At 57.8% G+C, this 12117-nt stretch overlaps 1 protein-coding gene across 7 annotated transcripts in view; it reads left to right on the top strand.

Moving 5' to 3' along the window:
* Positions 1-12117, top strand: part of LOC136461763 (uncharacterized) — a 46273-nt gene that overhangs the window by 6438 nt on the left and 27718 nt on the right. The window contains exon 11 of one of the 7 annotated variants that reach the window (XM_066461069.1): positions 9055-9336. The exons of 5 other annotated variants lie outside the window; for them this stretch is intronic. In XM_066461069.1, coding sequence (XP_066317166.1) covers positions 9055-9255 — 201 coding nt within the window. In that variant the 3' untranslated portion in view covers positions 9256-9336. Of the gene's footprint in view, positions 1-8620; positions 9035-9054; positions 9337-12117 lie in introns of those variants that run through there. One more of the 7 variants, XM_066461072.1, reaches the window with a different exon arrangement.

Below are 12117 nucleotides of genomic sequence, written 5' to 3'. Positions count from 1 at the left end.
AACGACGCGGAGGTGGCGAAGGTGATCCGCCCAGGACGCACTGTAGATCAGAATGTCGTCAAAAAATACGAGGACAAACCGGCGGAGGAAGGCGCGAAGGACGTCGTTCATCAGCGCCTGGAATGTGGCTGGGGCGTTGCAGAGGCCAAACGACATCACCAGGAACTCGTACAGCCCCTCGTGTGTGCGGAAAGCGGTCTTGGCGATATCCTCGGGCGCCATCCAGGACTTGGTGATAGCCGGAACGGAGGTCGAGCTTGGTGAAGAATTTTGCGCCGTGTAGCTCGTTGAGCAGCTCATCGACCACCGGGATCGGGAAGGCGTCCTTGACTGTGATGGCGTTCAGGGCGCGGTAGTCGACGCAGAAGCGCCAGGAGCCATCCGCCTTCTTGACGAGGAGGACCGGGGACGAGAACGCCGACGAGCTCCGCCGAATGAGCCCTTGCTGATGCATGGCGACGCTGATGGATAAGTCTCATGTGTGGCTGGTCTTTGTGGGGCTGTGCTGCTCACATGGTCCTTGTGGCTGTTTTTCTGTTTTTAGGACAACATCTTAGACTAGAGGACAGCATCTTAGAGGATAGCATCTTAGACTAGCATCTTGGCATATGCTTGGCTGGCTAGCAGCCTATAAATATGTAACCCTAACTCCTCAGGTTGGTATGGCATTTATGTGAGCTTGTGTGAGAAATAGACAAGAAAATTGCCCCAACTCCTAGTGTCATCCTCTCTCGATGAGAGTAAGAATTCTCCTACTACCAAGAGTGAGAATTCAGTGACTAACAACTGGTATCGGAGCCAGGTTATCCTGTAGCCTGAGCATCTCTTGCTCATCTTCTTTCCCAGCCCCACAACAGCCCCAGCTGTTGGCAGCAGCAGCTCCTTCGGCCGCTCCTGTTCACTCCTCTCCCAGCTCGTCTGAAGCAGCCCTCTCCCCACGCAGCAGCCCCTGGTAGCACGTCATGTCCGCAGGGCAGTCTCAGCGCTCGATCGCCTCGAGCACTCGGCGTCGGCAGGAGGCCGAACTTGCCGCGGCAGAGGAACGCGAGCGAGCGGCGGCAAGGGCGTCGAGGCTGGCAGCGACGGAGCTGGCAGCAGCCAGAGCGGAGGCGGAGGCAAGCGGCGGCGGCGAATGCAGCGCGTGCGGCGGCAGCGGAGGTCGAGGCTCTGCGCGGCAGCATCGGCAGCTCCATTTCCGCTGACGACACCGCCGATGCGGACCTCGAGCTGCTAGAGAGGGAGGCAACGCGAGCGCGGACGGCGCAGTGGGCAGCCGCGCACGCCCACGAGCGTGGCGGCAGCCCAGACAGGCGCGGACGCGCTGGCGGCGCTCCTGGAGGAGGCGCGCATGGCAGTGGCGCTCCTGGGGCAGCCGCGCACGACCACGAGCGCGGCGGCAGCCCAGACAGGCGCGGACACGCCGACGGCGCTCCTGGAGGAGGCGCGCACGGCAACGGTGGCGGACGGGTCGATGGAGAGCGCGGCCTTCATAGGCAGCGTGGCTCTCTCTCCCTGGATCGGTACCGACGGGTCGATGGAGAGCACGGCCTTCACAGGCAGCATGGCTCTCTCTCCCCAGATCGGTACCGTGGTTACCACGGGCTCCAGGTTGTTGTCAGAGACGTCGGATCCCAGGCGGTGGGTGGCCTACCCTCACCAAGACCAACTACGTCGAGTGGGCTGCGGTGATGAGGGTAAAGCTCCAGGTGCGGCACATGTGGGAGGCAGTCCGGTACGGCGACGTCGACTATGACCTAGATCGACGGGCGCTGGATGCTCTCATCGCTGCAGTCCCGCCCGAGATGCAGTTCTCGCTTATCAGCAAGCGGACTGCCAAGGAGGCTTGGGACGCCATCGCTGCGGCACGCATCGGCAGCGACCGCGCCCGCAAGTCCACACTGCAGGCACTTCGCAAGGAGTGGGAGAACCTGGCCTTCAAGTCAGGTGAGGACGTTGATGACTTTGCTCTCCGTCTCAACACTCTGTTGCAGAAGATGGTGCAGTTCGGCGACGACACCTACGGCGAGGAGAGAGCTGTCGAAAAGCTCTTCCGTTGCGTCCCCAAGAAGTACAAGCAGATGGCTCGCTCGATCGAGTCTCTGCTGGATCTCTCCACGATGTCGATCGAGGAGGCGATAGGTCGCCTCAAGGTCGTCGACAGCGATGAGCCACAGTCCCTCTCGGGGCCCATCACCACTGGCGGGAAGCTCCTCACTCGGGAGCAGTGGCTTGCCAGCCAAGGTGACCGGAGGAAGGGGGAGCCTTCTTCCGTGACAGGCGGCCGCAAGCGTGGCAAGCCATGCAAGGCGCGCAGAGACGCCCAGGCCGGGGCGCTGAGGACGTGCCGAGAGTGATGCCCGCGGAGGCGCCCAGGGCAGGCGCCGCCGGCAGGCACAAGCCGGCACGAGACGACGCCTGCGGCCAGCTTGGCCATTGGGTCAAGGACTGTTGACAGCCACGCCGCGGCTAGGCCCACGTCGCACAGGCGGAGGAGGAGGAGCCGGCTCTGTTCATGGCACATGCCAGCATCGAGCTACCTCCAGCGGCACCGGCCGCAGCGGCTCTCCTCCACTTTGACGAGCCAAAAGCACACGCCCTCCTCGGCGACAGCTCCGGCAACGACAAGACTGACGGGTGGTGCCTCGACACCGGCGCCACCCATCACATGACCGGTCGACGGGAGTTCTTCACCGAGCTTGACTCTAGCGTACGAGGCTCCGTCAAGTTTGGGGATGCCTCCGGCGTGGAGATCAAGGGCGTCGGCTCCATCATCTTCACCGCTGTGTCTGGTGAGCACAGGCTGCTCACCGAAGTCTACTACATCCCCGTGTTGAGGGACTTCATCATCAGCTTGGGACAGCTGGATGAGAGCGGTTCGCGCGTGGTGGTTGAGGACGGAGTCATGAGGATTTGGGATCGTCGTCGTCGCCTTCTTGCCAAGGTATCCAGAAGCGCAAATCGACTCTACGTTCTTAACGTGCAGGTGGCACAACCCCTCTGTCTCGCTGCTCGTCGGGACGACGAGGCGTGGCAGTGGCACGAGCGTTTCGGGCACCTTCACTTTGAGGCCCTGAAGCGGCTCAGTGTCACGGAGATGGTGCGAGGCCTGCCGTGCCTCGACCATGTGGAGCAGCTCTGCGACATCTGCGTGTTGACGAAGCAGAGGCGACTCCCCTTTCCACAGCAGGCTAGAAGGAGAGGCTCGAGCTTGTGCACAGGGACTTGTGTGGTCCGGTGACACCGGCCACACCGGGAGGACGACGCTACTTCCTGCTGCTCGTCGACGACCTCTCTCGCTATATGTGGGTGATGGTCCTCGGTAGCCAGGGAGAGGCTACGGACGCCATCGGGCGCGCGCAGGCTGCTGCGGAGGCGGAGTGCGGCCGCAAGCTGCGCGTGCTACGCACCGACAACGGCGGCGAATTCACGGCGGTTGAATTCGCGTCGTACTGCGCTGACGAGGGCATTCAGCGCCACTACTCTGCGCCGTACAGCCCATAGCAGAACGGCGTTGTCGAGCGGCGCAACCAGACGGTTGTGGGGATGGCTCGGGCCCTCCTCAAGCAGAGGGGGATGCCGGCTGTCTTCTAGGGAGAGGCGGTGGTGACGGCCGTCTACATCCTCAACCGCTCGCCTACCAAGGCGCTCGACGGCAGGACGCCGTACTGAAGCTTGGCATGGGCAGCAAGCCGGCGGTCTCCCACTTGCGGGTCTTCGGCTGCCTCAGCGTTCGCCAAGGAGCTTGGCCACATCAGCAAGCTCGACGACAGGAGCACTCCAGGAGTGTTCATCGGCTACGCGGAGGGCTCGAAGGCCTACCGCATCCTCGACCAGAAGACACAGCGTGTGCGCACGGCGCGCGACGTTGTGTTCGACGAAGGGCGAGGATGGGCGTGGGACAAGGCGGTGGACGACGGCTCGGCTCCGACGTACGACGACTTCTCTGTCGAGTACGTCCACTTCGAGGGAGCTGGGGGAGTAGGCGGCTCTTCTTCAGCGAGCGCGTCTACCCCAGTTCCCGAGCCTCCACCGACCCCGGCGCCTGCTACTCCGACAGCACCACGCTCTCCAGCCAGGACCTCGGCTGCTGATGAGTTCTTCGCCGGCTCCATCACAGCCGGCAACGCCACGTACTCCAGCACCGACAGGCACCACTCCGGGCACGTCTACTCCACCACCAGCTCGTGTCGAGCACGGCCCGGTTGAGCTCGCTACTCTGCTCTCTCACGACGAGGAGCGCGTTGACGCGTACCACGACGGCGAGCCGTTGCAGTACCGTACGATGGAGAACCTTCTCGGCGACCAGCTGGTGCCGGGACCGGTGCCTCACGACCTGGAGGCGCAGTTGCACCTTGCATGTGATGACGGCGAGCCTCGGTCGTTTGCAGAGGCCGAGAGACGCGGCATGGCGCGCCGCAATGCAGTTGGAGATGGATGCGGTTGAGAAGAACCGCACCTGGGAGCTTGCTGACCTTCCTCGTGGTCATCGCACGATCACCCTTAAGTGGGTGTACAAGCTGAAGAGGGATGAAGCCGGTGCCATCGTCAAGCACAAGGCTCGCTTGGTGGCACAAGGTTTCGTGCAGCAGGAGGGGGTCGACTTCGACGACGCCTTTGCTCCCGTGGCACGGATGGAGTCCGTGCGACTCCTCCTTGCGCTAGCTGCCTAGGAGGGCTGGCGTGTTCATCACATGGGCGTCAAGTCGGCGTTCCTTAACGGCGACTTGAAGGAGGAGGTCTACGTGCACCAGCCGCCGGCATTTGTGATCCTCGGCAAGGAGGGCAAGGTGCTCCGCCTGCGCAAGGCCCTCTATGGCTTGCGGCAGGCATCGAGGGCGTGGAATGCCAAGCTGGATTCCACGCTAAAGGGGATGGGCTTCGAGCAAAGCCCGCACGAGGCGGCCATCTACCGACGGGGCAGTGGAGATAATGCCCTGCTGGTAGGTGTCTACGTCGACGACTTGGTGATCACCGGCACCAAGGATGCGGTAGCGGCGGCATTCAAGGAAGAGATGAAGGCCACCTTCCAGATGAGTGACCTGGGGCCTCTCTCCTTCTACCTGGGAATCGAGGTGCACCAGCATGACTCTGGGATCACGCTTCGACAGACCGCCTACGCCAAGCGCAGTCGTTGAGCTAGCTGGGCTCACCGACTGCAACCCAGCTCTCACTCCGATGGAGGAGAGGCTGAAGCTGAGCCGCGACAGCACGACAGGAGGAGGTGGACGCTACGCAGTACCGGCGTCTTGTGGGGAGCCTTCTCTACCTCGCCCACACACGGCCAGACTTGGCATTCTCCGTCGGCTACGTTAGTCGGTTCATGCAGTGACCGACGACGGAGCACCAGCAGGCTGTGAAGAGGATCATCCGCTACAGTTGCGGGGACTCTCGACCACGGCCTCTACTACCCGAGGTGCCCTGGGGCGGCACACTTCGTCGGGTACAGCGACAGCGACCACGCCGGCGGACATCGACACCAGCAAGAGCACGAGCGGGATCCTCTTCTTCCTCGGCAAGTGCCTCGTTAGCTGTAAGTCGGTCAAGCAGCAGGTGGTGGCTCTGTCCAGCTACGAGGCCGAGTACATAGCGGCCTCCACCGCTTCGACTCAGGCGCTCTGGCTCGCTCGACTGCTTGGTGATCTCCTCGGCAGAGACACTAGAGCGGTGGAGCTCAGGGTGGACAGCAAGTCCGCTCTGGCCCTGGCAAAGAACCCCGTGTTCCACGAACGCAGCAAGCACGTCCGGGTGAGGTATCACTTCATCCAAGGCTGTTTGGAGGAAGGGAGAATCAAGGCGAGCTACATCAACACCAAGGACCAGCTTGCGGATCTGCTCACCAAGCCCCTTGGGAGGATCAAGTTCCTTGAGCCCTGCTCTAGGACCGGGATGATTCAACTCTCCCACAAGACGACGCACAAGACTTAGGGGGAGAATGATGGATAAGTCTCATGTGTGGCTGGTCTTTGTGGGGCTGTGCTGCTCACATGGTCCTTGTGGCTGTTTTTCTGTTTTTAGGACAGCATCTTAGACTAGAGGACAACATCTTAGAGGATAGCATCTTAGACTAGTATCTTGGCATATGCTTGGCTGGCTAGCAGCCTATAAATATGTAACCCCAACCCCTTAAGTTGGTATGACATTTGTGTGAGCTTGTGTGAGAAATAGACAAGAAAATTGCCCCAACTCCTAGTGTCATCCTCTCTCGTTGAGAGTAAGAATTCTCCTACTACCAAGAGTGAGAATTCAACGACTAACAGGCGCACTGCCGCTCCAGTTCATCCTTGTGCATGGTCGGGTAGCGGTATGGGCGCACGGCCACCGGCTGGGACCCGGGCTGGAGGACGATGTGGTGGTCGCTGCTCCGAGGAGGAGGCAGACCACTCGGCTTCGGCGAAGAGGTCGGAGAAGCTCTCGAGCAGCTCGTCCAGCAGAGACAGTCGTGGTCTGGGTGGTCTGGGTGACGTGGGCACTGGTCGCTGGTCGGCCCTGGCAGACCACTCCAGCACAGCTCACGGCCCTCGAGCTGGAAGGAGACAGTGCGGTTGCTGAAATCCCAAACAATGGGTCCCAGCGTGGCCAGCCACTGGGTCCCTAGGACCATGTCGAAGCCGGCGAGAGGCATGACGTAGAGGTCGGCGCGAAAAGGTGTGCTGTGGATGGAGAACGTGGCGTTGCGAGCGACGCCCACACACGACACACGCTCCCCGTTTGCGACGGTGGCGGTGAGACGTGGTCGGAGCTGGAGAGGGAGGCCGGTGAGCTGTGCCGCGTCGTCCGAGATGAAGTTGTGCAGTGGACCCGGAGTCCAGAAGCGCGACGAGGCGAGTGGCGCCCAGCTGGACGTGGACCTGCATGGTGTCGCTGAGGCGGACACCGGCGATGGCCTGCAGGGAGAAAGCGGGCGACTCCTCAGCCTGCCTCCTCGGTGGGCTCCTCCGTGTCGTCGTCCTCCACGGTGCTGTCCAGGAAGAAGAGGCTTGCAGACACGGTTATGGCCGCGGGAGAACTTCTCGTCGCAGTTGTAGCAGAGGCCGAGACGGCGACGTTCTTCCTGCTCGACCGACATCAGTCGCTTGATCGGTGGTCGACCCTCGATGGCGGCTGGTGGAGAGGTGGTCGCCGGCGCCGGCAGCAGTAGACGTGGGGCCGGGGCCGGAAGCAGCGGCCTGGCGCCCACGCGGCTAACGGTGGTCGAGGGCGCCGTGAACTGCTCCCACAGTTCTAGCTGGCGGGCCAAACTCATCGCGGCCGCCAGGGATTGGGGGTTGTGCACCTGCACGTCGAGGCTAAGCGGGGGCAGTAGTCCGCCGGTGAAGAGCTGGACGCGCTGCGCCTCGTCGAGGGCCCCGGCCCGTGGCAGCAACGCTGAACCGATCCTGATAATCGGCGACGGTGCTGGTGCGCGGCAATCAGCGAGCTCGAAGAGAGGCGCGGACCGCAGGGGTAGGCCGTACCGCAGGTTGATGAGCTCCTTGAATCGGCGCCAGGATGGAGTACCCTCGTCCGTCTGGACTTGGATGTACCACATCTGGGCCCCGTCCTCTAGGTTGTAAGAGGCCATCCAAACCTTCTCCTCCATGATCCGTTGCTGGTGGAAGTAGGAATTCGCAGCGATTGAGAAAAAATCAGCGGATCAGACTTGCCATCGTACCGCGGGGAAATCCATCTTCTGGAATTTGGGAGGACGATCGACAGAAGGGACGCCCTCGGCTTGCTTGGAGCCCGAGGATGACGAGCGATCGGTGGAGAGGGCCGTGATCGCCGTCGCGTTGGCCTCGACGGTGGTCTGCAGGCGCTGGACTGCCTTCGCGAGCGACTCAACGGTGGACCTCAGATCGTCGCCCATGCTGCTGGCGCAGGAGGACGCAGGTGATGGCTGCTGGATCGGAGGTGGAGTGGGCGGGTCGGCGTCTGGAGCGCGGAAAGAAGAGGATCGCCGGGATCGTGATACCAGGTTGTCAAGGGGCGTCAAACCCTTGAGTAGCTGGACCTCGGCTACGTAATTCGTAGCCGCGATCCGTCTTCTAGGGCGAGGTTATACCCCTCAGCGACCTAGGCTTGAGAGTTGGGAGGAAGAAGACAGATTGGCTTATATCTTTCTTATCCTCCAAGGTGCCGGTTACAGGGAAAATATATAATCCTTGATGGAATAAAAATAGTAACTAATCCCTCCTCAATCTTAGGGATACTAACAACTATTGCCTATATTAGCCACTAGAAGGCTCGGCCAACCCCTGGGCCGCGTCCGTGACGCGCTGGGCGCGCTCAGCCGCGCGCCTGATGTCACGGGCCCGGTGCCTCCTGGTATAGGTCCGGCCGTACATGACACGCATATGTAGCAAAAAATGCTGAAGTAGATGTCTAGATGATATACTGTGTTTTTGTGATACCAAACAGACCTGGTGATTAAGGCTAGGGATGTCAGATTAATAGGCAGAGCCCTTTTGCAATCAACCAATCATTGCTTGCTTTCTCTATGTCGTTGCCTCTCCGTTGTTGCCAATAAACTGTCTTAGATTGATCCACATACTTCATTTATTCAATTCACCACTATAATTTGGTAAAAGGATAATATGATGCCTCTCCTGGTTGGTCATCATGGGGTGTTGGTTGGCTACAGATCGGTCGTTACCCAAGGCATGTGATCAAGCCTGTTTTTCCGGCTGCTGTATCCGTGGTACTGGCCTTCCTCTTGCTGGAACTTCGTGATGATCTGTGCCATGACTGTCTACTACTACATCCTAAACCTGCTGGTGTCTAGTTGGGAGAAACTGAGGCGGCCCAGTCACCGGAGAACGCATGGTGAATGAAGACGTGGCAGCCCAACTAGTAGCTTCAGCCCAACTAGTAGCTTCTTGTGTTGTTGTTGTTGTTGTTGTTGTTGTTGTTGTTGTTCATTTTCTTTCGTTTGCGCAAGCAGTGTTGTAGTAAGTAGTAGCAGCTTATGCGTTTGTCCAAACAGCATGTCCTGTATAAGCTGCTGTGTTCGTTCAGTTGTTGATATAGGAAGAGGAACAAGTAAAATGGTAATGAAGGAGAGCATGTGCATTTCAGGCTTCGTTTCTCAGGAAACTCATCTGCAGTGTCCTGCACCCATTCATCTTCAAAATCTTTGGACGGACTATGGACAAACTCCAGAAGGATTGCCCAGTAGTACTACTTGCTTTGCGTAGATGGAAGTTGAGCTGCCTCCTGCTGCTTTTTGTTTACTTGGGTTGCTGGATACCAGTCACACTAATTGATCCAGGCCTTTGATTTATATTTTTTTGGACTGCGTTGAGCTTAACTTGAATGACTGTAAAGATCAAGAGAGATAAATCTTCTGTCATCCATTTGGAGGACATGGTCTTCGTTGGGATTAAGTTGCTTGCTGCCAGTTTTTTGCACTCCCTCCATCCACAAAAGATGCAACAATGGTATCCGTGCCGGTTCATCTAACTAAAGTTTCATATAGTAAATAAATAGTATTAGCATTTATATCTTAAATAAATTTATTGTGAAAATATATTCTACAACTAATCTAATGACACTTATTTTGTATCATAAATGTTTGTACTCTTTATATACATTCAGTCAAAGTATAGACTGTTTAACTCTTTGAAAAACAAGAATTGATTTTTTTTAGTGGACGGAGGGAGTACCTGCTACCAAGGAAGCAATCAATATATTGCTTGGTACTTTGTACTGTTACATTCCCTGGATAGTGGGATCAGTAGTTTGCACTCCTCATTCTCGCGTTCTGAGGATCTTCATTCACTTCTTCATGCAGCATGGAATGCTTCATGCAAATACTTCATTTAGCGCGACCCTTGTTTACATGTTCAGTACACCTGGTACAGATTATGGGTTATAATCTTGATATACGGTGGTCATATTTTACTCCAAAGATCTGGCTGCAAAAGAATGAAGGCAGAGCTTGGTTCAGAAACACTGAAATAATGTAGTCAAGTACTGTGCTGTTGGCCCACATGCTCCTCCTGACTAGGGCTTAGACTGACCTAATCTTGCTGACAGACACTAATGCACGCCCCAGTTTCAGTGCTTTATGAAGGTTCGACAGGTCACCTCAGCTTTGGCGTTCTACTTTTACCCAAAGCCCATGCATTTCTCTCTTGCGTTAATCTTCACCCAGAGTTTCTTGCAATGACTAGCTAGTTTGGTAATAACCACCGACAGACAGCTCGAAATCTTATATTCTAATCTTCGTTCTATCGGCCTGTTCGCTGGTTGGTTTTTGGACTGATAAGTCCGACTGATGCTGGGTTATTGTGAGAGAAAAATACTGTTGACTGGCTGATAAGCCCTGACTGAAACCAACAAGGTATAACAAATACTCTTCTGTGTTGGCAGGTGAAAAGGTATAACTTCCATTATTCTTCACCCAAATTTTCATCCATTTATTTATTGCTACTGGGCAAAGTCTGCACGGTTGTTCCCCTTTAGTATCCAGTCCTTTTTGGTAAGGTTCCCGCTCATAGTTAGCAACAAGGGTACCATATGTACAAGGGAAAATTGGTTCTATAATATTGAAAGATCACAAGAATCGGAAAATACCATCAAAAGAGCTATGTCATGTAAAATACCATTCAAAGATGCAAACGTTAATTGAAAGTAGCATTCCATCACGTTCCGTCACCTTCGGAGCTAACGGCGTCTGTCTCCACCCGCTGGGAGCCTGGGACGTCCGCTCCTTCTTCTTCTTCTCCATCCATCTACTACTTGCCGGCCGGACTGTTTATCGAAGCCAAAAAGGACGAATGCCTGTGACATGGCGAGCAGAGCAGTGGCGATGCTGCTAGTAGCGCCGTGCGGCGCCCGCGACCTCCCGAGCTATGTGGGTTCTCGGTGGGCCTCGACGCTATGGTCGACGGCTGGCCGACCGCGAACGCGTCCGAGATGGGTGCCGCCAACCGGAAGCTGGGGGGGGGGGGGCAGGTAACTGCGTCGATCGCGGGCCTCAGCGTGAGCGAAAATGCCGGATTGGACACCCGTGGACAACAACGGATCATGCGTCTCCGCCGTCCTCTTGGGAGAGCACGCACATCAGTGGACGCCGAGCAGCCGGTTGTCCTCACAGGACATCCACGGATCGATTGGGCTCACACGTCGTCCTTTTCCATGCGAGAAAGCCGAAAGCGCTCGTTTTGGCGGAGTCCGGCGAGCTGGTACCCGGTGCAAGAATCGTTGGGACCGCGACCGCGACAGCACGGTCGCGCACAACGCCACTAGCGGCGCCTGTCCGAGCGGCGAGCAGACGGAGAGAAAAGGAGAGAGCAGACCGGCGGTGGCGACTGTCTTGGTGCCGGCGGCGCTCAGCTCCGGCCTTCGGCGCGGCGTCGGCTTCGATGCGCACGGGTGCTCTGTGCTAACCGCACTCGGCTCCAGTGCAGGGAGCTCCGGGCAGCGGGAAGGCCCCGTTGCCCGTGGGTCGCGTCAGCGAGCTCCGACGGCTGGCTACTGTGGGTGGAGTCGCACGCTGGTGCGGCGCAGCTCCGGCGGAGCTAGCTTCGGCGAGTGCGTCTCCGGCGGCATAGGGCGTCGGCGCTGGAGTGCTAGGCGGCAGCGTCCGAGGCAAGGATAGAGACTGGGCTTGAGCTCCGAGCTGCCTGGGACGAGGCTGTACCACCGTAGGCCTGCCTAGGTTGATGCGACGTATACAGGCTGTTCTCGACGTCCTCCCATGGCTCCTGCTCGTTTTTGAATTTTGAGTGCACTGAAGCCGAGTCCTCGGACGGACGCAACCAACGGCGTTAACAGAGTGCTAGATTGCAGAACGAATGCTCACTTTCAATGGTATTTTACGGCACGACGAACTTTCGGTGGTATTTTTTCCGATTCTCGCATTCTTTTGGTGCTATGAAACCAATTTTCCCACAATATGTAGGAGTACGTGTGATTAGTGTAGCCGTCAACAGTATGCCCCCATCTGAAGCCAGCGTTATTCTTGGAGTACCTTAGCTATCATCCTCCTGTCCAGGTTGTGTATGTTCCTGATTGGTGAGGGCAGAGGCTGGGGTACCCTCCCCGGCTTCAATTTGGAAGCTATTTAATTAGTGGACCAGATTCTAGTCTGGCCGGTGCCGTCCCTCACCTTCCCAGTGAGAGCGCCACCTGGGG

This window comes from Miscanthus floridulus, chromosome 6 (assembly GCF_019320115.1).
Source record: "Miscanthus floridulus cultivar M001 chromosome 6, ASM1932011v1, whole genome shotgun sequence".
Taxonomy (NCBI): domain Eukaryota; kingdom Viridiplantae; phylum Streptophyta; class Magnoliopsida; order Poales; family Poaceae; genus Miscanthus; species Miscanthus floridulus.
Note: the sequence above shows the minus strand (reverse complement) of the source record. Positions and strands in the feature narration are given on the sequence as shown.